This window comes from Diabrotica undecimpunctata, chromosome 2, assembly GCF_040954645.1.
Source record: "Diabrotica undecimpunctata isolate CICGRU chromosome 2, icDiaUnde3, whole genome shotgun sequence".
Classification (NCBI taxonomy): Eukaryota; Metazoa; Arthropoda; class Insecta; order Coleoptera; family Chrysomelidae; genus Diabrotica; species Diabrotica undecimpunctata.
Window position 1 is genome coordinate 174,739,917 of NC_092804.1, and position 25,296 is coordinate 174,765,212.

The 25,296-nt window shown below is 33.1% G+C and overlaps 1 protein-coding gene across 1 annotated transcript; it reads left to right on the forward strand.

The window, feature by feature from the left end:
• The first annotated feature begins 812 nt into the window (after positions 1–812).
• Positions 813–25,296, forward strand: Mer (ezrin/radixin/moesin family protein merlin). Its single transcript, XM_072524077.1, has 10 exons — positions 813–911; positions 1,001–1,130; positions 3,636–3,844; positions 9,608–9,835; positions 11,586–11,795; positions 12,697–12,933; positions 13,370–13,516; positions 15,613–15,819; positions 15,871–16,040; positions 24,999–25,296. The coding sequence occupies exons 1-10, from the start codon at positions 825–827 to the stop codon at positions 25,207–25,209; spliced, it is 1,836 nt and encodes a 611-aa protein (XP_072380178.1). The 5' UTR covers positions 813–824; the 3' UTR covers positions 25,210–25,296.

Genomic DNA, 25,296 nt, shown 5'->3' on the forward strand with positions numbered 1-25,296 from the left:
ATTGGCTATGAGTACGGGTGCTTGGTTGTATAGTAATTTCCAGCCACTTTTAGTCTGTCAAAAAGTAACTAACTTCGCAAAAAAATAATTACTAAATTCACTAGACAGTTCGGACTGGGATTAGCGAACCGAGTTTACTACTAATATTTTAAAATCACTTACAATTTTCACCCAAATTATATAAGCCGTCTCTGGTAAACCTGATAAAAATAAAACAAACTGTTATTCTAGATCTTTTATTTTACTGTTAGATAATATAAGGCTGTTGTTTATATAGACAACAAATAAGTAGTCTGCTTATTAAATATCAAAGATTAATATTATTTAGCCAAAGTTGATGTTGATACTCCAAATATACGGTAGCTAACATATTCAACTAGTTAAAGGCAAACACCAGACGGTAATGGGATGTCAGTTGTCATAATTGTCTTTAATTGTTGAAGCGGCGCTGCCACGATTCGGTTATTAAAAATCGGAACATCAAAGTCAAAGTAGTTCAAATTTTATAAAATTAAAAAAATATCAATACTTTTAATTATGAAATATGGATAGAAAACTAAACGATACATTTTAGTTGTTTAGCTTACTAGTAACATTTTCTATATTCTTATAACGTAGACGCAGTGACGGTTAAAGCACAAAAGTGAGAATGAAAATCTCCAGATCTACTACTACACTCACAGTTGTGGCAGCACTGTTAATTCATGTCAAGACAATGTCAAGAGAAGTGATATAAGAAATATTTTATTATTGTTGATAAACCATACTTTTAAACTAAAATGTAAAATTATTTTAATCGTTTTAACTGGATAATGTAGAGCAGCATGCCTCCATTTCGAAGAAAAAAATCTGGAAAGAGCTTTCCTGTTAAAGTATGCACTTTGGATGCTGAATTGGAGTTCAATTTAGAAGTATGAACAATGTTGACTCACTGATTCTTATTTATTAATTTCACAATCAATTTTTATGCGTGTAATTAACTGTGCTATGTATATTTTAGTGGAGGGCAACTGGAAGGGACCTTTTCGAATTAGTTTGCAGGACGATAGGTTTAAGAGAAACTTGGTATTTTGGTTTACAGTATGAGGATTCTAAGGGGTTTATATCATGGTTAAAATTGGACAAAAAAGGTGATTTTTCTTATGTATTTTATGCTTTTTTAACAACAGTTTACCGCAGTTTTTGAGGAATTTCTGTGGCATCTTTAGTGTGAGAATTGCTTTAATAAAAATTACCATATAGGTGTACTAAAATGTTGAATCCCTAGAGGAATACTGTCCATCATAAAAAGGTATTTTTTCATAAAATTAGAAAAGAACAATCACAATTAAAAAAACAATTCCGATATAGTTGTGTTCAATAGGGAAAATTGCATTTGTTTTTTTACTTTATCTTATTTTACTAAATGTGATCCTGCAGGAACTCTGCATAAGTAAAATTCAAAATAACATTTTAGTTATGACAGTGTACTTCTAGGGATATGTTATCTCAAATCTAAAATTAATTTTTGTTATATTTTCAGTGTCAGTTTTTTACATCTGTTTATGTTATTTATTGTTTTGGAATGTACTAAGTACTTGCATGGGAAGGGATTTGGTAAAAATGATGGAAAATATAATCTACTAGATTTGTTATATTAAAATAAATAGCAACTCTTTGTGGTATTTTTCTAGATTGATAGATTCCAACCACTTGTTGAAATCCTTTCCATTTTAATAGTAATGAAATTTGTTAATGTTAATATTTTATAGTGTGGTAAGCACTATATGCATGGAAAATATTCAAGTATATTTTTTAAGATGGTTCCAGGTTGCTTCATAGGCAAGCCTATGAAGCAACTACTCATGGGTATTCTACAAGACTAGACCTGTCTTCCTTGTCTACTGGCTTCTTCCACTAAGCACTTGTTCGCATGTTTCTCATATCTTTTTTAGTATTTGGCTAAATCAATACAAACTAACATTAAATACATACTAATTCAAGTACATAGTAATCTAAAAAATATTGTTCTACACAACCTTTCGTTTACATTTGATAATGAGCACTATAAGGAATTAATTGTATAACATATTTCGGCTTATCATACAAACAATAAATTGAACGGGAGCAACACATTGTTTATCTTTGTAAAAAATTTCACCAACAATAGGCATATTGGGACCATTGTCAAGATACCTAAATAAAACATCAAAAAACATTTACTTCTCAATCCACAGACATTTCAGATACTTAATATGATATATAATAAAGCCACACAAAATGGACTTCAGCCTCTTTTACTTCTTCAAAATCCATTCCTGAACAAGGTGTTAGTGCTACCTTGACACCATCTTATATAAAATCTTTATCTTCCTAATAAAATCATAGATTTCCTATCATTACAGATATACCAGGTGCACACAGTTGTTTTTTTGTTCTTTGTGTATCATAGAAAGATTATAATCATTAAACAAAAAAGAAAAACAAATATCTTAAAAATAATTGAATCGTTATTGACATCAGTCAAAAACTATTTTTGTTATGAGAAACCATTAAAAAATTGTAAAGTAAAAGTAAAACAGCAGAGACTGTTAAATTATTATTTATGAGGGAGGTGACATCTATGGCGAGTAAGATTGACATGGCAAATAAATCTATAGAATGATTTAGTATAAAAATATCTTTTTATCCAAATTTCTTAGATATTAAATATATTGACAGTTTGATAGAAAAGAGAAACAAGACCATAGAATGATCAAACATGACTCAAATTATTGATATAGCATTTTTTGTTCCTTCTACTTTCTTTGAAAAATCTAAGGAATCAATAACCATTCCATTGGAAGCCCATCAATCCACTAGATTTGTATTGCTAAAAGGAAAAGTATGCTAAAAAACTCTAGTGTGATCTACTCTATTCTACCCTATACTTTACAATACTAGTACCATAAAAACAATCTAACAGAGTCCTTGTAGATTAATTATTATATTTTCTTCCCTAGTTTGTATAGCTAAGTTACCTCAATACTCTGTTCATTTAGTTTTTTTATCAAGGTCCATAATAGTGAATTCTTCAACGTGATTATCAACTTGGTCTTCAGTCAGAGATTTTTTTCTGGAGGTTATCTGATATATACTGGTACATTCAGTCAGGTGGCCATTATTTTATTACAGGAGGAGGAGTATCATTAAGAGCATTTGTATAAAAAGCTCCTATCTGGGGTCAAAGTTGTGGAAATACTCAATCACATGATCTGGATGTTCATTTTCATATATAGAGTCATTGTCTGATTAGTCAGTATTTATATCTTATCAAAGTTTTGAAAGTTTCCTCTCTTCCTCTTCGTAGACTTTATTTACTTTGTGATTAATTACCTAAAATTACTATGTTAAATGTATATATTATAAACTTACAATTTTTATAAATAATTCACTCTGGTTAAAAAAATACAGACTAGTACACTGGAGTATGAAATACCCAACTACACTTTACCTTCCTTTAACAATGACAGATGAGAGCTGAGACGAAAAATAAGTGGAACAAACCATAACCATATAGTTAGTTTTAAGTGAAACAGCCTCAGGTGTCATTGATTTTGCTAAATTTAAGCATTTTAAGTCTAGGGATACTAATACAAAGCTTAAATTTGTTTCAGTTCAAGATCAAAGCATCCAAAAGAATCATCAAACTGCTTCTTTTATGTTCCTAGCAAAATTTTACCCTGAGGAAGTAGCAGAAGAATTGGTGCAGGAAGTGACTCAACATTTGTTTTTCTTACAAGTTAAACAGGCCATATTGTCAATGGATGTGTACTGTCCTCCGGAAGCTTCAGTATTATTAGCTAGTTATGCAGTGCAGGCTAAGGTAAGCTGTTATAAATACTTGTTTATTATTAAGAATTTGTTAATGGAACTATCTTTCTGCTGAAATGTGTAATATATAGCAGGGCTTCCTAAACTTATTCGTACTGTGACGTCCTTGGGACTTTGCTATTTTTTTGTGATGCCCCCTCAACCCAACCCCCAATAATACTTACAAATTTGAGTACTAGCCTAGTAACAGGTTGTAGTTATAACAAAAACACTATTTGAACATTTATATTTTTTATTAGAAATTAAGAGTGAAATCAAAACACAGGCACAAAATGAAAAGGGATATTTATTTATGTAACTGGCTGGTTAATGTGAGGGATGTGCTTGCATTTTTGAACACAGCTTATGAAACCGGGGCTCCAGTTTAGAAATTGTCACTCTTATTTCCTTTTTCTAAGTTTATGTTTGACCTGTACTTGTTTTTAATTACTGCAACTGCAGAAAAGCCCGTTTCACACAAGTACGAAGTCACAAATGGTAATAAAACATTTAATTCAGCAGTGCTGATGGCATTCATCAGAAAGTGAGCTCCAAAATTCAAACAGTTTGTCCTTATCGTATTGAAGCTTTAGGCTGGAATCACAGAACAATTCTGTTAGTTGTTCTTCCTTTATTGAAAGTGTCGATGGTGTGGATGAGAGGAAAGGGTTTTTGACCCAGTCATATTGCTTCATATCTTCGGGAAAATTTTTTTCAAAGTGTTTGCTCAATGATAACATGTGTTGTGTAAACATATTGTTTAAAGTGGGATCAAAGATTTCTATCGATTACCTTGTAAAGCAGGAAAACAGTCAATATCTTGATCTTCTAATTTTCTCTTCCATAGGAGCAACTATCAGGTGTAACATTCTTTGCTGCTAAGGCCTCTCTATGTATGACACAATGTGTCCATTTTACACTTGAAGCCTTGATTTTGATGAAAGCCTGTAGTCCTGCATACTGTCCAGACATCACTAGGCACCATCCGTACACACGTTATTCACACACATTGTCCTTCGTTATTAGCCAATGTACACTTAAACACAATACATAGAACTGCACTCTTTTATATTCCTTTTCATAGGACTGATTATGCTCGTCATTTTCCCTTGTCGAGAATGCTGAGCTCTTGCAATGACCTCCTATTGGATCCTTTCTGTACAAACATTAATGCTTTCAAAAGGCAACTTAAGAATCTAATTATCAATCTAGATATGTGATATTTTTTTATATATATATTTTTTTTAACTTTTGTGATTTGATATACTGTTTTAATGTACAAATTTTAACTGTTTACTTGTTTATTTGTTATTGTTTGATGTTTCTTGTACATGATCTTTACTTTTTACTATTTGTTGTATTTTATTGTAAATGGTTCTACCGTTGAAATAAATAAATAAATAAATAAATAAATAAACACGCGCGACAGTAGGGAACATGGGGGAAGATAGACGACCGGCGAAACAAAATGCGCCCGGCGCTCACTCGACTCCAGTGTTGCCAATGTCCGGATAATTAGGCGATTTTCGGATAATTTCGTGGACCATCGGATAATTTTCTGATTAAACAATTTTTTGAATAATTTCGGATAATTCAAGGGTCTATCGACTTGATGTTATATTTTTTATTTGATTTATTTATTAATACATATATTTTATACTCATTTAAAATCAAATAAATATTTTTTCTGTATTAAATGTCCTCGCTGACGCACAGTTTGGGAATCCCTGATATATAGTAATGCCCTCTTCCACAGTTTCAATTATCAGCAGTATGTCACGTCAAAAAACATGTAATGTTCTGTGTTTGTACATTATTCTGTAATACTCACCATTTTACCTATAGGTAAACAGTGTACTAATACAATAATTCATTGGCATAAATAATTATCGATTTCTAAGTGCAGTAAAACAATTTCATCCATAGTATTTATACTTACTCTAGAGGTTGAACGAAAATGGTTAGTGTATAGTGTGAAATTGTATCATAGTTTGAATCATCTATTCAAGTTTTTAAAACATTGATAAAATGAAAATGGTACCTTGTATGAAGGTTGTCAAGAAAAACTTGGTAGAGAAGAGAAGATCATTCTTTTTACTGAGAACAGAGAATGGTTCCAGAAGTTGTACAGATTCCAGAAAAGATAAAACTTAAAAAACAATAAAATTGTAGAAGCTGTTTGTACTCATGGGAAAGTACCAATGTTATTTCCAATTGATTATAAAAAAATTTTAAGAATGAGTATTATGAACCCAAGTAAGTTTTCAATGACGAGGTAGGCCTATTTTGGAAGAAAATTTCATAACAAATACACATTCGGCCAATACAATCCTGGTAACTGTCAAATTTGTTTTTAAATCGCATTCAGTAATTCTATACATGCCTAAAAAAACAATAATATGTGACAACTGAAGGAAAACTCTAAGAAGAACCATAAGGAGGTCACTCAGAACATCTTTTTGACATACTAGCCGAATAAATAAGGGAACAGAGGCTTATTTGTATAAGAAATCATTCCTCAAGTCTCAAAGTTTGGAATTGACCTGTGTGACAATAAAAAACTACATTTTCTTACTAGTACATCGAAAATTTATTTGCCTCGTTTTTCTATTTGCAGTTGGAATTAAAACTTATATATAATTTAAATTAAATTATTATTATCAAAGGTCGCTATAAGGTCAAATTCGTTGTGTTCAGATGCACAATATACTTTCAGCTGATCCTTATTACTCATGCTTTCAAAAAACAAATAATTAACAATTTTAACTTTATAACCATTTTATGATTCATGAACCATTTGACTAATTGTTACAATAAACATTAATGCAGGCTTACAGTACCATGAATAATGATATGTTTATCTGGAAAATCTATGTATGATGAAGAACATTTTTGCAATATTATCTAGCGTAATACGTATGGCACAAATTTGAAGATATTTTCTTCATGATTGGTTTGGGTTTTTATTAATGTTCTGTCCTACTTTCCTTATTGCTAAAAGATGGATATTATTACATTATCAGACATAAAAAACAAGGGCCAAGGAAACGAGAAACTATGACTAAGGGTGGGTTTTTAAAACATGAACATGCTCTATCAGGGACAAAATAATGAATTTTATGCGGTACTTTTGGGACACACTATATAATTCTTCGTATATATAATTATAGTGTATTTTTATGTATGAGAGAGTAATAAAACAATAAATTATGTATGCAAATCCCTAAACTGTTGATACGGGTGACTCAATGAAAAACAGATATTTGTCAACAAGTTTACAGAAGTATATAGGAAAACAATTTTAAATTGAGTATGACCACCAGGTATAAAGGTTGGAGCAGAATAGAATACAATAGTTGTGAGGATTACTAATCCCTAAATAAGGTTGCCAGTGTCGGAGTGATGGAGGTTAACAGGTACTAATGAATTTGCAAGAAATGTAAGATGTTTATTTTATTGGTTATATATAACCAATAAAAGTTTAATAAGTACCTACCTATTTGCAAAATAAAGTTTAATTCTTTAGATAAAATAAAACGTTTTATTTTATCTGAAATGAGTGCATTCCACGAAGTAAGGGTTTCAACAATCAAACATTTAATTCTTTAATTCCAGGAATCTACGACAGTAATTGACTAGATAATTACTTTCTAAACTTATTCCACAGAAAATGTGATAGTGGGTTTTTCCATTTTGTATATAGGAAGGTCCAAGTGGCGTATTCAAAATTCTTAACAGTTCACTAAAAGTAGGTACTTCAGTTGCAAGGTGCAGTTTATTGTGTATACTAGTGTTATGGAAAATTTGGAAGTGCCGTGTAAACGCCGAAAAATTGTCCTCTAACAGTTAATGAAAAAACATTAATATTTAATTGTTTTAAATCATTTACAGACAAACGTTTATGTGAAAGTGTTGATGAGACCGTTGAGTTAGTTAGCAGTACACTTGGTGTTGGGAAATCTACGATTTACAGAGTTATTAAAGAAGAGAAATGTGGTAGTTTTCAAATGCCACGTAATGCTCCAGGGAAACCAAAATTTCAAATAGAATATCATTTTAAAGAAGGACTTCGAATGAAAGTGCATGAATTCTTCTTTAGACAAGAATTTCCAACATTGGATAAAGTTCTTGTCTCAGTTCGAGATGATAAGGATTACCCAGAAATGAGTCGAAGTACGTTATGGAAACTTTTAAAAGAAATAGGCTTCCGCTGGAAAAAGAATCCCAGAAAGTCTATTTTATTAGAAAGATGCGATATTGTCATATGGAGAAGACATTTTCTAAGAACCATAAAGGAAATGAGAAACCAAAAAAGAAAAATATTTTATCTTGATGAAACATGGATCAACGAGGGTCATACACCAAATAAATTTTGGCAGGATGAAACTGTTACAAGTCAAAGGCACGCTTTTGTAAATAACTTATCTACTGGTTTAAACCCACCATCAGGAAAGGGACGCAGGCTGATAATAGTACACATTGGCAGTTCAGACGGTTTTGTTGAAGGTGGTTTATTAACTTTTGAATCAACTCGTACCGGTGACTACCATGAAGACATGAACGCTGATGTCTTTCAAGAATGGTTCGAACAAATGATAGATCTTCTTCCTAAGAACTGTGTAATAGTAATGGATAATGCAAGTTATCACTCCAGACTTATAGAAGGACTGCCCACAACCCAGTGGTTAAAAAAAGACTTGCAGAATTGGCTGAGTTCAAAAAATATTACGTACCATCCCGGATCTATAAGAAAGGAACTTTATTCGTTGTGTGCCCTTCATAAACAAAAATCATTGTGAATTAAACCCGATTGAACTGGTATGGGCACAGATAAAGAGTGAAGTTTCAAGAAAAAATACCACTTTTAAAATTCATGATGTTAAACAGTTGTTTTTGGAGGCCGTAAATAATGTAAAACCTGAAAACTGGGAAAAGGCAGTAAATCACACTATTAAAGAAGAGGAAAACATGTGGAAGCTGGACAATATTACTGATAAAATGATCGAGCCAGTTATTATAAATCTTGGTTCTGAAAGTTCATCTTCTGAATCTGATTTGGATTTGTAACAAGTAGCTGTAAGTTTTATATTAATATTTTTATTCATCTATTTAACATACCTTAGACGGTTTTAAAAACTCTTTTTCTCTTTTGTAATTTTTAAAAATTAAAAAAAATGTAAATTTTTTAAAACCCTTTTTAATGTAGGCCAGTCAGTTCTAATATAGTGTGTGATAAAAGAGGTCACTTTTGTTTACATACACATAACACTTTATAACACTGAAATAATTCATTTATTTTTTACAATTATTCAAAGTCATTTTTCAATTAATCTTGAGCACGCCCATGGAGTGGTCGGAGCTACCAGTTAAAATTATGCTAATTACTCTCTCGTTCATAAAAATAAACTATAAATTAATCTAGTTATAGTCACATATCATTAACAAACTATTAAACACAAACCTTTACAAATTATAAATTTCGTAGAGGATTTGCTAATTTATTTATCTTCATCTAGGCATCATTTTCTAATGTTTCTAACTGTCACAGCTCTTCATTATTAATACCAAAATCAGGAGTTATCGAGCAACCTTCGTATGTAAATATATTTTGTAGCAACACCTCGTATTTTATTTTCGAAATGCACGAAATCTTAAATCGTTAAAAAAAAGTTACATTGTTTAAAAATATAAATGTTGACGAGGCCTTACAGTATTTTTTATAAGAGGTTCAAATGATGGACAATTTTTTATCAAAATTAATCTTATGTTTATACAGTTTGGAGATTTTGATGAAGATACCTATAAACCTGGTATGTTAGCGAGTGAAGACTTATTACCTCAACGTGTAATAGACCAATATCAGATGACGTTAGAGATGTGGGAAGAACGAATCAGAGTCTGGTATGCGGATCACAGGGGGATGTCTCGAGACGAAGCCGAGATGGAGTATCTTAAGATCGCCCAGGATCTGGATATGTACGGTGTTAATTACTTTCCGATATTAGTAAGTATACAGGTATCTGAATTTTACCTAATTCATGCTGTGATAAAACTCTATGCTTTTCCATTTAGAGTACCCTGGTTTATTAACTAAATTACTATCACTATTGTGACGATATATTTTATAGCAGAAACAGTAAATACAGTGGTACCTCGATATACGAGCGCCCTAATATACGAGTGTTTTGAGATACGAGCCGCGGAGCGAGCGATATTTTGCTTTGGGATGAGATCAAGATTTGAGATACGAGGAATCGGTTTTTATTCAAATTCATACCTCTTATTTGACTACTTCTAATTTGCTTTGTAATACAAGGTAGTTTTACTGGTAATAAATCTTTACGGCCTCGCCATTGGAAGTTAAAAAGACAAAAATTCGGATTCTAATAGTAACCATATTGCACTCTCGATGTCGTTGTAATTTCCACTGTGTAAATTTTTACTATAGACCTGAGTCTGTCTGCTTTGCTTGTTTCCCTCATTTTCGAAGTATTGTTGATAAGTTGGGTTCGCGTTTTGTGCTTTTTGTACATTACAATATTACAACATTTGTTTTTTTAGTACTGTACGTACAGTACATTTCAGTTATGCTCTTCTTGTATATTTTATGTTTATATATTTATAACCTACACTTCATTCTAACTGTGGCTTCTATTATAGATTGTGTTACAGGTCCGGCGTTACATTATTCAACACTATTCTGTGCCATCGTATAGCACTATTTATAAAAAAGTTAGTTGGGAAATAGACTGTTTTTATAGATAGTAAATCGGGAATTCGTTAGATTTCTATTATGAGAAAATTTTTATAAGAATCCCTGGAGTATATGGGCTAGATTCATGACATATTTATAGATTACAAGTCAGTTTATAACTCTGCAAACAGAAGAGATATGTTTAGGACAATGTGATACCTATGAATAACAAATTCAAAGAAGGTTTGTAAAGCCAGAATGATGATGATGTGGATAAATACGTCTTGGTAAATGCAATTGTGTGTGTTGAATAAATGCATTTTTACTAAATAAAGTCGGCTTTATTATCTTCACAAGAGTCACTTACTATATCCGAACGCCTGCATTACTTATGCTGAATATCTTATAGAAAAATTCTAACCGGCGAAGTCATTGAGTAGTGGAACTATGTATGTACGACTAAAGAGATAGGAAATTCAATGTGTTAGAGAGGGAGGATAGGGAAATCAATGTGTTAGAGGAAAGACACAATTCTTGACAGATGACGTAACAGACGTCAGATTACAGAAGGGTTCTTCTTCAGTAATCTGACTTCTAAATTATTTTCCTTTTCGTCTATCAAATCTTCTTTTGTTTTAAATATTGTTTCAGTACAGTGAAGTGTAATATCACACCAAAAATGTCTTTAAGCTCGTAAGAAATGTGTAGCAGTTACGCGATTGTGGGCGTGTAGCCACATTATTTGTTTAAAATATTATTGCAGTAGAGTATCTGTATATTAAACATAAACACTCTATTCGATTTGGTTTTGAAACTATTTTCTTGTTACATTTCATTGTTATCTACTATATTTCAAGGAAATTAACTACAATTTTAATTAAAAAATACGTTTATTTTGACGTTTCGATTTCCACTTTGGAAATCGTTCAGCAATAAGAAATTTCCTTAGTGGAAATAGAAACATATTTTTAAATCAATATTCCCTTGGTTAATTCCCTTGAAAGATAGTAGAATACCACGTTTTGAAACCCTGTACGTACTATTTCACGTTATTTTTTAGAATAAGAAAGAGACTGAACTATGGCTCGGCGTCACGGCGCTGGGTTTGAACATATACGAAAAAGAGAATAAACTTCAACCGAAAACAACGTTTACGTGGTCAGAGATTCGACATATCAGCTTTGACGACAAGAAGTTTATTATTAAACCAGTGGATAAAAACGCCCCAAATTTCGTATTCTTTAGTCAAAAGGTTAGGATGAACAAATTGGTAAGTAAATAATTTTTTTATTGAGTTAGAAATGGAAAAAATTAATTTTTTCTTCAAAATGCGTTTATAATTTTATATTTTTTGATTTATACTAGTGTCATGGCCTTTTTTTTCTCTAACGTTTCTCAAATAACCAAATTCCGTATCCAAAGTGAGCTCCTATACTTTGTGTATAGGATTTGTTGATTTCCGTAGATTCCAATAAAGATAGCTTAAGGCTTTTATTTTGAATGTGAAGAATTTGAAATTTGACATTAAAAGAATGATTATAATCTAGAAGGTGAAATGCGTACGTAGAATCTGTTTTCCTGTTATTGAAAGCCCCTTTATGCTCTGCTATACGTTTGTTAAAAGTTCTACCAGTTTGACCGATGTAAGTTTTTTTGGGCAGTCGCCACATTTAAGTTTGTATATACACTACTAAGTGCTTTTTCATTTGACTCTTGCTGTTTTTAATAGATTTGCCCAAGTTGTTGTTTGTTCTAAAAGCTGGTATCATTCCTTTCTTTTTTCTTTTCTTTTTTCACATTCTATACCATAATCATTCTTTTAATGACGAATTTACGTCATCCATTTTCTTTATTTCCAGCCCCTTTCTTGAAAAATTTTCTAACTTGCAACAATGTCTGGTAATATTGTTTCTTCGTAACAGTCAGCTGTCAACCATTGCTATGTCCAAAATTAATGAACTGAATTTTGAACTAGTGCTTCATTCGCTCTATTCTCCAGATCTAGCTCCCAGCGATTTTTATCTATTTTCAACCATATAAATTGAGAAACATAATTTTTTTGATAATTTTTTTTGTCGAAAAAAAAACTTGTTTTCTACAATAATGTCTTAACTTCCTTCTTGCGTCCTTTATATTATATTTATAGAAAATTTTGCTTATGCTTTTGGCAGATATTAGACTTATGTATGGGCAATCACGATCTGTTTATGCGACGACGAAAACCAGACTCTATGGAACTGCAACAGATGAAAGCGGCTGCTAAAGAGGAAAAACAAAGACGACAGGTGCAAAGAAATAGACTGGCAAGAGAAAAACAGTTACGAGAAGAAGCAGAGCGCGAGAGGGCGAGCATGGAGCAGAGGTTGCTTCAGTATCAAGAAGAGATACGGTTAGCTAACGAGGCTTTGGTAAGCATGGCAAAATTTTAACTATATTATTTTTATTACGTCTGTACTATTTAATGTTTGGTCCTGAGAAAATGAACTTTTTGGTTGAATATATTTTGAAAATTTTTAAAAATGTTTCGTAAATTTTTGGGCAGGAAAACAGTATAATAGAAAGTAACGTGACGGTTTTTCGTAGTGTTGGAACAAACTATATATATATATATATATATATATATATATATATATATATATATATATATATATATATATATATATATATATATAAAAATATATATATATATATATATATATATATATATATATATATATATTCTATGCTTATGTCTTTGGCAATTGTCTATAACAATCTATAGACTAAACGAATTTAGTTTTTTTCCCGTGTATTGTCACACAATAATTATTACAATCTTGGATTTTTTTTTCTTCCATGTTGTAGCGAAAATCCGAAGAAAGTGCGGATCTTCTAGCAGAAAAAAGTCGAGTTGCTGAAGAAGAAGCGAGACTCTTAAGCCAAAAGGCCGCCGAAGCTGAACAAGAAATTATAAGATTAAGACTGACGGCGATGAGAAAAGACGAAGAAAAGGTAAGTCTCTTCCTATATTTTGTATTTACAATTTAAAAAATAAGTCTTTGTTTTATATTGATTAATAACATTATTTATTGTACCATTAATGTGCTTCCACTATAAGTCCTTTTTAACATATAGTCCTTTACAACTATACGAGACATTCTTCCAAGCATTGTGTCAAAATAAAATAAGTCTTGGTTTATGGAATTGTAGCAGGAGGTAGATATTGCGTACCTATACAGTGCATTGGACATTTGATTTAAATAGCGGGTTGTGTCACTCCTCTTTTCAGGGAAGACATTGAAGAGGATCATGGATATAAAATGGATTAGGGATTTCATGTCCGAGGATAGGTCATATGAGGGGATTTGCTTGGAAGTGTGTACGGGTTACGTTTGTTTTGTGTCTTTTGGTTTGATTCTTCCGTGTGGGCATTTTTCTGAAAATGCCGGGTGACCTCCATTACAGTTCGGACATTTGGGAACATTTATCGTGGGGCATGCAGTAGATCTGTGATATTTTTCGAGGCATTCGTTATTGCATATAATCTTTCATGCCATTCATCTTCTCATATTGATCTCCACGATTTGAACGTGGTTGCTTGTACCTGGCTGCTGGAGGTGAACCAGACTGCTCTGTCTTATTCCTCAATCAAGCTGCGTTTAATAAGGTTTGCCCGGTCGGCAATGACCTTTCCATACGGGTTTACCTTATCTATAATAGCGACCTTAAGATGTCTTAAGGCGGCTTCTGCAAAGCTTTGGGAATGCGCAGCGGCGTTTCCACCACTGCGTGACTTCTTATGCTTCCGCGACATGCCCTCTATGGAGGTACTTGGGTGAATGCGCTTCACATCGGGGGCTGTCGGTCCCTGTCCTCTTTTGGAGGTGGAACCGTTGTCAGCTTCCGATTAGGGCACCTACACCTTTGTTTTGGGAGGGGCTGGAGAGGGATGAGCTGCTTCCGCCGGTGCTTTTCCCATCACCTCTCTGACCTTCCTCCTCCTTTTTGCCTCGGCACCTCAAATTCTGCGGCGCTTTCACCGATTTTCCTGAGGTGGTCCTTGTCCAACCTCCGCTTGTGCCGAAATTTGAGATGATCATTGCTGTTCATTCTTAGCTCCGGCTTCAGGCTGAGGTGAACGTTTTGGTCCAGCCTCCGGTTGGGCCGAGATTGGAGGTGAACATTGCTGTCCATTCTCAACTGTGGCTTCAGAATGAGGTGAACGTTTTGGTTCAGCCTCGGAATTTGGTTTTGGTTTTTGGTTTTTTTGTACATTCATGTTGTTCCCACGAGTGGCTAGAGAAAGGTTGGTTGCGACCGGCAGAGCCCCGCATTACCAGGGGAAGGCTTTATACAATGGGATTTGTCTGGTTCCCCAGGGGGATCGTTCACGACCACATAAAACCCTGTGGCCATATAGTCATCGGCACGATTACCTCACACCTTAGCTTGGGTATGCTGCTTCTTGGTCGCTGAAGCAGTTCATCCATTCCTAGTCTCTCGAATACCTGGGAGAGATTCCCAGATACTCCAGAGAGCTATGGTGAGAGAAACTGTTCTCTAGCGTGGTCGTTTCACATCTTTCTATACTTCCCATTCACCAGGCCTAGTCCGTTTATAGGGGGTACCTTCATTCAACGGAGAGCTCCTTATTAGGGAGATCCCATTCATTCACACACACATACTTGTTCCACTTCCTACGCCAGACTACAGCCTCATATGGGTTATAATAAAACAAATGGCTCTAACTTCACCTATATCGAAAGATGTCCATTTCAAAGGTGGCTTACATATGGAATTGCAAACTACGTTTATTGTGTACATAGATACTAATGGTTCTATATATTCTGGCACCAATTTTTTAATTAATGCAATTCGCCACATTTGGAACAAAACTTAAAATAATTATGCGGTTTACTGTGTAAATAGCTCAAAAATGGAAAAATTGTAGTTAGCCACACTTGGAACCAAGCCATCGATAAATAACATCTTATTAATTCAGCATTCCTTCTATAGCCTATTATTCCAGAAAAAACTTAAGGCATCTTTTTTAAATTCACTCATTAGACTGCCCTTTTCATTTGAGCTTATTTTGATCGTTTTTTCAGGTTTCTTTAGAAAGAAAGACAAGAGAAGCAGAAATGCTAACGGCTCGACTCGTCGAAGAATCTGAAAAGAGGGCAGCCGAAGCGAATAAGCTCAAAGACGAGCTGCTGAAAGCCAGAGCAGCGGAAAAGCAGGCTAAAGAAAAACTTTTAGACTTCCTAAATCGTACCACGTCTTACAATGGATCCAATACAGTCTCTCCTATTTCTGTAAGTGAATTAATTTGAAGTTGTGCGATATTCTAATAATCTCTTTTTTAGTCCGTTACTACTTTGTATCAACCTCCGTTAAGCCCCAGTTACTGTCCAGATTTGTCGATGATAGAAACTGAAATGTCTACGTCTCCAGATTTTAATTTGAACATCACTTCCTACGATTTGATAGCCAATGCGGATGCAGACCAGCTCTCGTTGGAAATAGAAAAAGAAAGGTAAGCTAATTTTAGTCGTTGAACACATACGACGTGTTTTTTTAATAAGTGTTGCTTTGTTTTGTTAGACATTCTCTTACAATAATGTTATTATTTATTAGACTTGTAAAGACATAGTTTCTATTAGCACCCTTAAACTCTTCAAATAACCTAAAAGGTTTACGCCGAAAAGAAAGTTACTAATATATTTCAGATGTATTAAATCAAATTCCCACTCCCAGAATAATTGTTGGCGATTTTAATAGTCACAATCCAACTTGGGGATTTCTCGAAATAAATTTCAAAGGTAAAAGGTATGAAGATATTAATATAACTCCAATTCCAAAATGGAATCTAAAGAGAGGCGATTGGTGTTTATTCAAAAAGTATATCCAACAGAACTGCCATACCATTAAAGAAGTCATCGGAAATCATCACATAGGTGAACTTCTAAATTCGTTTATATCACTAATCCATTTTGCTGGTGAAAGACATATAGGTATTGCTTGTCAAATTTAACGTGATACTTGGCCGATTTGAAATTAGGCTCCACCCACGATGCGCATTCGACCACAACACAATTCGTCCTTATTATTTCTTGGCTCTTTGAAGTGCAATGTACTTGTATAGTCTGCGACAAAGTTTTTTTATTTTACTTATGTTTAAAGTTACTGTATGTTGAAGAAATATCGTATTACAATAGATTTGACTTTTTAAATAATTATTGTTAAGTATTTTAAATTATAAACATGGATTTTCATTCAAAATTAGAAGGCAAAGTCCTGTCTGGACAAACGAGGGAGGTAATAGCAAATGTAATTATTTTTATGCAGAGAGAAGCGATGCAAAATCCGCATGTTCAAGATTTTAAAAAAGTTCAAGAGCGTGCTTCCTTAGCAACGGGAGTAAGTATAGCCACTATAAAATGGATCTCTCGTGAAATGAAAAATATAGAAGAAGGTGCTTCTACATCATTTTCGACGCCTAACAAAAGAATGAGATCTGCCCCAAAATCCAACTTGGGCGATTTTGACAAAGGTTTACTTAGGAGTATAATAATAAATTATTATGTCACGGAAAAACGAGTTCCTACATTGCGACATATAACAAAAAAAATTAATGAAGACAATATTTATACAGGGTCGTATGAAACTTTGAGAAAAGTGATGAGAGATATGGGATTTCGATGGAAGAAAGCGAAGAATAACAGGAAAATCCTAATGGAAAAACCCGATATACAAGTGCTCCGGAAGATGTTTCTCAGAAATATTAAACAATATAGGGTAGAAAATCGGCCCATAATTTACATGGATGAAACTTATATTCATTCCTCTCATACCCATGACAGATACTGGAGAGACAATACCACCGAAGGTTTGCACAAGCCAGTGGCCAAAGGGCAAAGGCTGATTATTGTTTACGCCGGCGGCCAAATGGGGTTCATAAAAAACGCATGTTTGACATTTAAATCTGGTACGAAGTCTGGAGATTATCATAGCAAAATGAACTATATTATAGACAATGCATCATACCACAATGTCCAAGTGCAAAAATGTCCCACTATGGGGTGTAGAAAAGACGAAATGAAGGAATGGTTAAGACAAAAGAACATTTCCTTTTCAGACGAAATGATAAAAGCAGAATTATATAATCTAATAAAAATTCACAAACCCAGAAATAAAACTTATGAAATAGATCAAATTATGAACAATGCAGGTCACTCTGTCTTAAGACTACCTCCCTACCACCCGGACTTAAATCCAATTGAGTTAGTGTGGGCTGCTCTAAAACAATATGTGGCAAATAAAAATGTAGATTTTAAATTTAAAAATGTTGAAACATATTGTGATGAGTTTTTCTGCAAATTTTCCCAAGATGAGTGGAAAAAATATTACGAGCATGCTATTTCTTATGAGCGTTATTATATGGAAAAGGAACCAGCTTTAGACTTAATTGTAGACGATTTAATAATACATTTGCAGGAAGATAGTGACACTGATAGTGTGGATTCTCTAGAAAATAGTAGTTCGGAGACAGAAGACGAACTTTAATTTTAATCGTGTCTTTTGTGTTGAGTTATAAATTAAATTATCTCAAGTGTCTTGTGTAGTCAAGTAATTTGTATCTAAAAGTAGTATTAGTCCCAAGTAGTCATTCAGTTTTTAGTCATCCAAAGGGAGAAAAGCTCTTCTAGCTACCCCTAAAATTAGGTGGCTTATAACCACATACGGAAGATGTTCTATTAAACAGGGTCTCCAAAGTAAAAAATGAGTACAGTCTCCTCTTTCGTTATGTGCTGCGAGGGGGAGGGGTGGAAGGATAGCTTGTGGGTCAGATCGACCACTCGAAGGGAGTGTGACCGGTTTGATCTTCAGACATGTGGCTCCCACTATTCCATTGGAACACACATATCTTTGTAGGAGCTGGGTTGTACGCTTGTGTGTGTGTGTGTGTGTGTGTGTGTGTGTGTGTGTGTGTGTGTGTGTGTTTTTATTTAAAATAAAAATTATTCTTAGGCTATTTTCTTGTGGCAAAATAATGTAATTTACTATTTTTATTGGGAATAAGCCACAATTTTGGTTTAAAATAAGTTTAAAATAAAAAATAAAATATTACAACAACTCTAGTATAAAAATTAAGTAATAAATGTTTCGTCGGTATGTTCCAGGTATAAGATTAACTTCTGTTCTTTTATTCTTATACAGTTTACTGTAACGCAAATGCAAAGTTTTCATCTCTGCCAATATTTCTCTTATAAAATTACACAACGAGACATTTATAGAAGCGTTCGAAAAAACTGCCGCTTCAACATGACTGAATGGTCAATATTAAAAAGTCAAATAAAATATAATTATTAGAAGAATTTTTTTACCAAGTAACAAAAACAAAATCTTTTGTATTTTGAGAAAAATTTCCGAAGGAAAAATTGAAACGTCAAAATAACATAAAATATAGACATATCATAGAAGTTCCATTAATAAATAAGGTCACTCTCTGTAAACTTGTAGTATGAAGTGTACCAACGAGGCGAAGAGACCGTTATGTATCTCTTTTCCTCCGAATGCGTTCTCACTTAATTTTCTACGCAAGTGGACAAATTTGTCAAGTATCACCTTAAATTTGACAAGCTGTAAAACACAAACTCTACATAAAAGAAATTCACTACCATGGTGGAACGCAGAGTAGGTATACTGACATAATAAAAAAATATAAAAAATCCTTTAACAAATTAAAACATCACAAAACACCTGAAAATAGCATAGCAAATTACGGGTTCAAGCTAGATATATAACTAAAGAGAACAGAAAACAATCTTGGCAAGAATTTATTTTTTCTATTAATACTAATATGCCTATAAGCACTATATGGGAAAATGTTAGAAATATATATGGAAGCAATGCACATAAAAGGATTCCATTTCTATGCAAAGATAAACAGATACTAACATCTAATAACGACATAGCAGAACTACTAGCAAAACAATTTGAAATGAACTCTAGCAATAACAACTTTTCTAAAGATGATTTCGGAAAATCAATTGATAGATTTTGATTACATTGAAGATAATCCTCTTAATATAACAATTACCATGGAAGAGCTTAATCACTCTTTAAGTGCCAGCAAAAAATCGGCGCCAGGACCAGACGATATTCCTGTTAGTTTCTTACAAAATCTACCAGATAATGGAAAAAAATATCTTCTTAAGCTATACAACAGAATTTTGACAAATAATGAGTTTCCCACAAAATGGACGCAGGCGATAATAATTCCATTACTAAAACCAAATAAATCACGAACTGATCCTGATTTCTATAGGCCAATTTCTCTTACCAATACAATGTGCAAAATCTTAGAAAAAATGTTGAATTATTCGCTCCATGCGTGACTGACGCGACACCTACCGCCTTCATCTGACAGTTTTGGACCTAGCAATTTTCAGGTTAAACATATGACATATGTTTGACATTAAATACATGTGAATTGACAATTATTAATAATTAACTTTTTAATTATATTTTTTTAGTTTGTGTACAAAATAAATATAGTATTAAAAACTGGGTTTCTCAAAATTCATCATAATATATCTTTTCAATAACAAACGGAAAAGAAAGGGAAAAATCTAGTACTGGCAAATCAAGTTTTTCACGTGAAAGAGCATATATTTAAAAACAGTAATAGTAAAAGTTATAATATAAAAGCTAAAGTCATCAGGCACTCTGCAGTTAGCTTGAAGCCTTATAAAATATCATTTAAGGTAAATTATTTAAATTTTTTTCCATTTCAATTGCATAAAAATGAAGTTATGTAATATTTACTTTTTCATATTAATAGCACGGATCCATCTTTTTCTTTTCTCTAATTTATATGTAATCTTTGGGAACCTATAAAAACTACACTTACTATTTTTGCTATTATTAGCACAATTAAATACGCAATATGTATTTGCACACATTTTTGATAAAATTTATGCGTAAAAAGGTAGGGCCAATTTTGTCATATTTCGCCGCTACGCACGTTGGCATCGTTTCAAAGTACCCCTACCATAGTCACGCACGGAGCGAATAGACTAAGATGGTTTTTGGAAAATAATAAATTAATAATCAATAAATAAAGCGGCTTTCGCAGGAACAGATGCACCATAGATAATTTAATAGACCTTGAGTCCGAAATACATGAATCATTTGCAATTAGACAGAAATGTCAATGTTTCGATATAACAAAAGCGTTGGACATGGCTTGGAGATACCACATTCTTAACACACTAAGTCATTGGGGTGTCAAAGGTAACATGCTATATTTTGTTCATAATTTTCTTAACAAGAGACAATTTAAAGTTAAGATAAATCATACAATATCCAGCACTAAGGACCAAACAAATGGAACACCTCAAGGATCCGTTATTAGTTCAACATTGTTCTTAGTAGCAATAAACAAAATCTTAGAAAACTTTCCAAAACCTGTTAAGGCGAGATTATAAGCTGATGATTTGATTATAATATTCAAGAGGAAAAAATATTCTTTCTATACAGAAAAACTTACAATGTGCAATAAATCACCTTGAAAATGTTCAAAAGCTGTGGGATTGCAATTTTCTACAACCAAAACCAGATGTATTATTTGATTTTCAAAAAACGGCACTCTACAAATCCAAATCTTCGGTTATAGGGAAACAACTTAACTTATGTGGAACACTTAAAATTTTTAGGAATGATCTTTGGTAAGAAACTGTCTTGGAAATACCATATTTTACAAATTAAGCAATTTTGTCAATCTGGTTCCAATTTAATGCGAATACTGTGGAATCGTAATTGGGGCTCATATTTTAAAAGTCTGATTCATATTTACAAATCCCTAGTACGATTAAAACTCGATTATGGATCAGTTGTATACTCATCTGCAAAGAAGACTCTTGCTCAACTAGAAGTCATACAAAATACAGGACTAAGAATAGGAGCATTTTGTACTAGCCTCATTAAAAGTTTACAATGTTTAACCGGGGATATACTTGTCATTAACATACGCATCATCCATATGTGCGATAAAATTGCATTCCACTTTCCATCATACTACGTTTTAAAGAAACTTGTATAAATAAATAAAGGACCCTCCCTTTTACGAGAGAATCAGAAGATATCTCTCTCTCCATAATATTCGATTCCCAAAGTTTTTTGATCAGACAAATAGTCACACCTTCCCACTGGACCTTTCCTCCTGCAATATGTAATCTAACTCTTTCTAAATACAATAAGCTTGATACCCTCCATGCAACAATCATTCAATCATTTTACAACATTCTCGCTTCTTTCCCAGATCATTGTCATTTCTATACAGATGCATCAAAAACTATTGATGGTGTGGGATCAGCAGTTATAACTCAGAACATTGTGTTGCAGTTTAAATTCTCTTCCAGTTGCAGTATTTACTCTGGAGAACTATACTTAATTCTGCAAGCCCTCATTTATGTACGTACCCAAAAAATTTCAAATTTTGTCAAAATTACCGATTCTCTCAGTGCATTACATACGATAGAACAGTTATATAACAGTAATCCCATAGGTATTTTAATAAAAGAACAATTACATTTGCTAAACAAAGCGAAGCAGCAAGTATGCTTTATATGGGTTTAATCACACATTGGACTTCAAGGAAACGAACAAGCAGATTTTCATACCCAGTAAGTCTTCAGTGTTAGTGAACTTAATGTCTGTTTCCGACTACAAATCGTTCCTTAAAGAAAAAATGACAAATGAATGGAAAAACGAATGAAATCTTTCACAATCAACTCTACACATCGCAAAGCCCTCAACTGAATCTTGGTGCGAGATAAATTTAAATCGACAGCTGTTTGTTAATCTAATCCGTTTACGTATAGGTCATAGCTGACTACATAACTCTTCTTCTTCTTTAAGTTCCATCTTCTATCGAAGGTTGGAAATCATCATGACTATGCGGACTCTGTTGACTGCCGCTCTAAAAAGTTCTGCACTACTGCATTCAAACCATTCCCTTAAGTTCTTAAGCCAGGATATTCTTCGTCTTCCCACATTTCGCTTTCCTCGGATTTTGCCTTGCATAATAAATTGTAATAATGCGCATTTTGCCCTCTCATCACATGTTCTAAGTACTCAAGTTTTCGTCTTTTGATAGTTAATATTATTTCCGCCTCATTTCCTATCCTTCTAGTTACTTCCACGTTTGACATTCTTTGAATCCATGATATTCGTAGGATTCTTCTGTAACACCAAAATTCAAAGGCGACCAACTTGTTCAGATGGACTTGTTTTAGTGTCCACGCTTCCAAGCCATAAAGAAGAGTAGAGAACACGTAACATCGAAGCATTCTCAGGCGTAGTTCTAACCTTATATCCCGACAACAAAGAAACTGCACGTGCTATTTCAATGCGTCTCCTAATTTCTTTGGTTTGGTCTACATCTGATGTTATCCATGTTCCTAAGTATTTATAGTTATTAACACTCTCAATTGCAGTATCTTCAATAGTCAGTTGGATGTTTGTATGTGCAGATTTAGTCATGATCATGCATTTAGTTTTCTTTAAATTTATCTTCAGTCCGTACTCATGACAGCGGTTATTAAGGCTTTGCATTACGTTCTGTAAATCATTGTTGTTATCCGTCATTATTACTGTATCGTCTGCAAAACGTAAGTTATTCAAAACTTCTCCATTGATAGATATACCTTCTATTGAGTCTGAGAGCGCTTTTTGAAATACCGCTTCACTGTAGACATTGAAAAGTAGTGGGGACAGCACGCAACCCTGGCGGACTCCTCTCTGTATTTAGATATTTTGGGTGTACTGGTTGTCAACTCTTTCCTTGGCAGTTTGATTCCAATATAAATTATATATAATTTTCATATCACGACTGTCAATATTTTTGCTTTTTAATATATCTGCAAGCTTTTTATGTTGAACCTTATCAAATGCCTTTTCAAAGTCTACAAAACATAAGTACATGTCCTGATTCATGTCCATGCATCTCTGAGCCAGCACATTCAAGCCGAACAAAGCATCTCTTGTACTCATATCATTTCTAAAGCCAAATTGTGCGTCACTAATTTCATATTCAAGAGTTTTAACAATTCTGCTGTAAATTATTTTCAAAAATGTTTTAAGTGTGTGACTCACTAAAGCTATTGTTCTGTGATCTGAGCAAGTTGTTGCACTTGGCTTTTTGGGAATTGCTACAAAGGTCGATTGCAGCCATTTTCTGGGGATTGAGGCAGTCTGATATATTAGATTAAAGAGTTCAACCATCACATCAATAACATCTTCATCGATGAGTTTTAATAATTCGATTGGCACATAATCTGGTCCAGTAGCTTTATTCTCTTTTGTGTTTTTGATGGCATAGATGACTTCGTCTCTTAATATTGGTGGTTCGGTATCCTCGGTGATTTCTAATGACAGTTCTTCTCTTTCATCATTAAATAGTTGTTGGATGTAATTGGTCCAGTGACATAATCTCTCCTTCATATCAGTAATAATATCCCCTTTATCATTTTTAAGGTACACACATACATATAAGCTACCTAATCTCCAAATCAAATCGCCCTATTTGTAATTTATGTAACTGCGACATTAATGTAACACATATCTTAATAGAGTGGCCTAAATATATTAGCGAAAGACAAAAACACTCATTACCTAACAATATAAAAGCAGTCTTAGAAGCACATTGTAAATTTACAAATATGTTTAATTACTTGAAATATATTAATGTTTTAAACAAACTAACTATTAATGTTTGTTAACCCTATTTACAAATACTATAATACATAAAACTATAGTACAGCTAATAACCCAAAGTGGTTGATGCTGTTATCAATAAAAAAAAGTTACTAATACCACAAAATCGGTCGTAATTCATAAATCTACATACACCTTCTTCGTTATAATTTATTATTTTTCGTCGTTGCAGTTTTCATCATGTACCTGTAGACTACGCGTGGGAAATAATTGTTGGAGAAATAAAAATAATAATAAATTTTTCTACCACGCCACTGACTCGCGCTGTAGCAGTTACAATCCGTTAAACTCTGTAAAAATTCATCGTTTCGTACTACGTCTCCCACTTACGCCGTAAGGCAGCCGGTTAAAAAAATAAAAAAATAACATTATTTCCATTAAACTCAGTAACAATTCATCTTTTGCACTACGCCACTGACTTGAGCTGTAAAGTAGCAGCTACAATCTTGCTCAGAAACATTATAGTTATCGTTTTGTCGATGCCATTGTCATCTAATTTCAACGAATGTATTGTATGATCTGATCGGTTAACTTTTGTTCAAGATGCTTTAGGTCTGTTGTCGATTTTGCCGTAGTGTTTTAAAGTTTATTTCATTATTATCATTAAACAAAAAAGTGTTTATTCTCACGTTTTTGTCAAATTAAAAAATATAAACTAACTAAAAATTAATTTTTTGGCACTGATGATTTATGTGTTTACACGTTGTTTCAGGATTGAATATCTAGAAAAATCAAAACACCTCCAAAACCAGCTCCGAGAACTTCGGAGTGAAATCGCTGTGTTAAAGGTCGGCGAAAAACAAAATGACTACGACCAACTACACGACGAACAAGTTAAACTGGGCGAAAACAAATATTCTACACTAAAAAAAAGCAAGTCTGGTTCCACGAAAAGCAGGGTTGCATTTTTTGAGGAATTATAGCAGCGCTTCATTGTTTTTATGAATAGATATAATTTATATTTGACAATAATTTTAGGGATAATTGAAAATAAATATTTTTTAAATAAT

Excerpts from the sequence above, each read along its gene's own strand:
- Mer (XM_072524077.1), top strand. The coding sequence starts at position 825 with ATGCCTCCATTTCGAAGAAAAAAATCTGGAAAGAGCTTTCCTGTTAAA. Across the intron at positions 9,836-11,585 it reads TTAATTACTTTCCGATATTA|AATAAGAAAGAGACTGAACT; the intron begins GTAAGTATACAG and ends GTTATTTTTTAG. Across the intron at positions 12,934-13,369 it reads GGTTAGCTAACGAGGCTTTG|CGAAAATCCGAAGAAAGTGC; the intron begins GTAAGCATGGCA and ends TCCATGTTGTAG.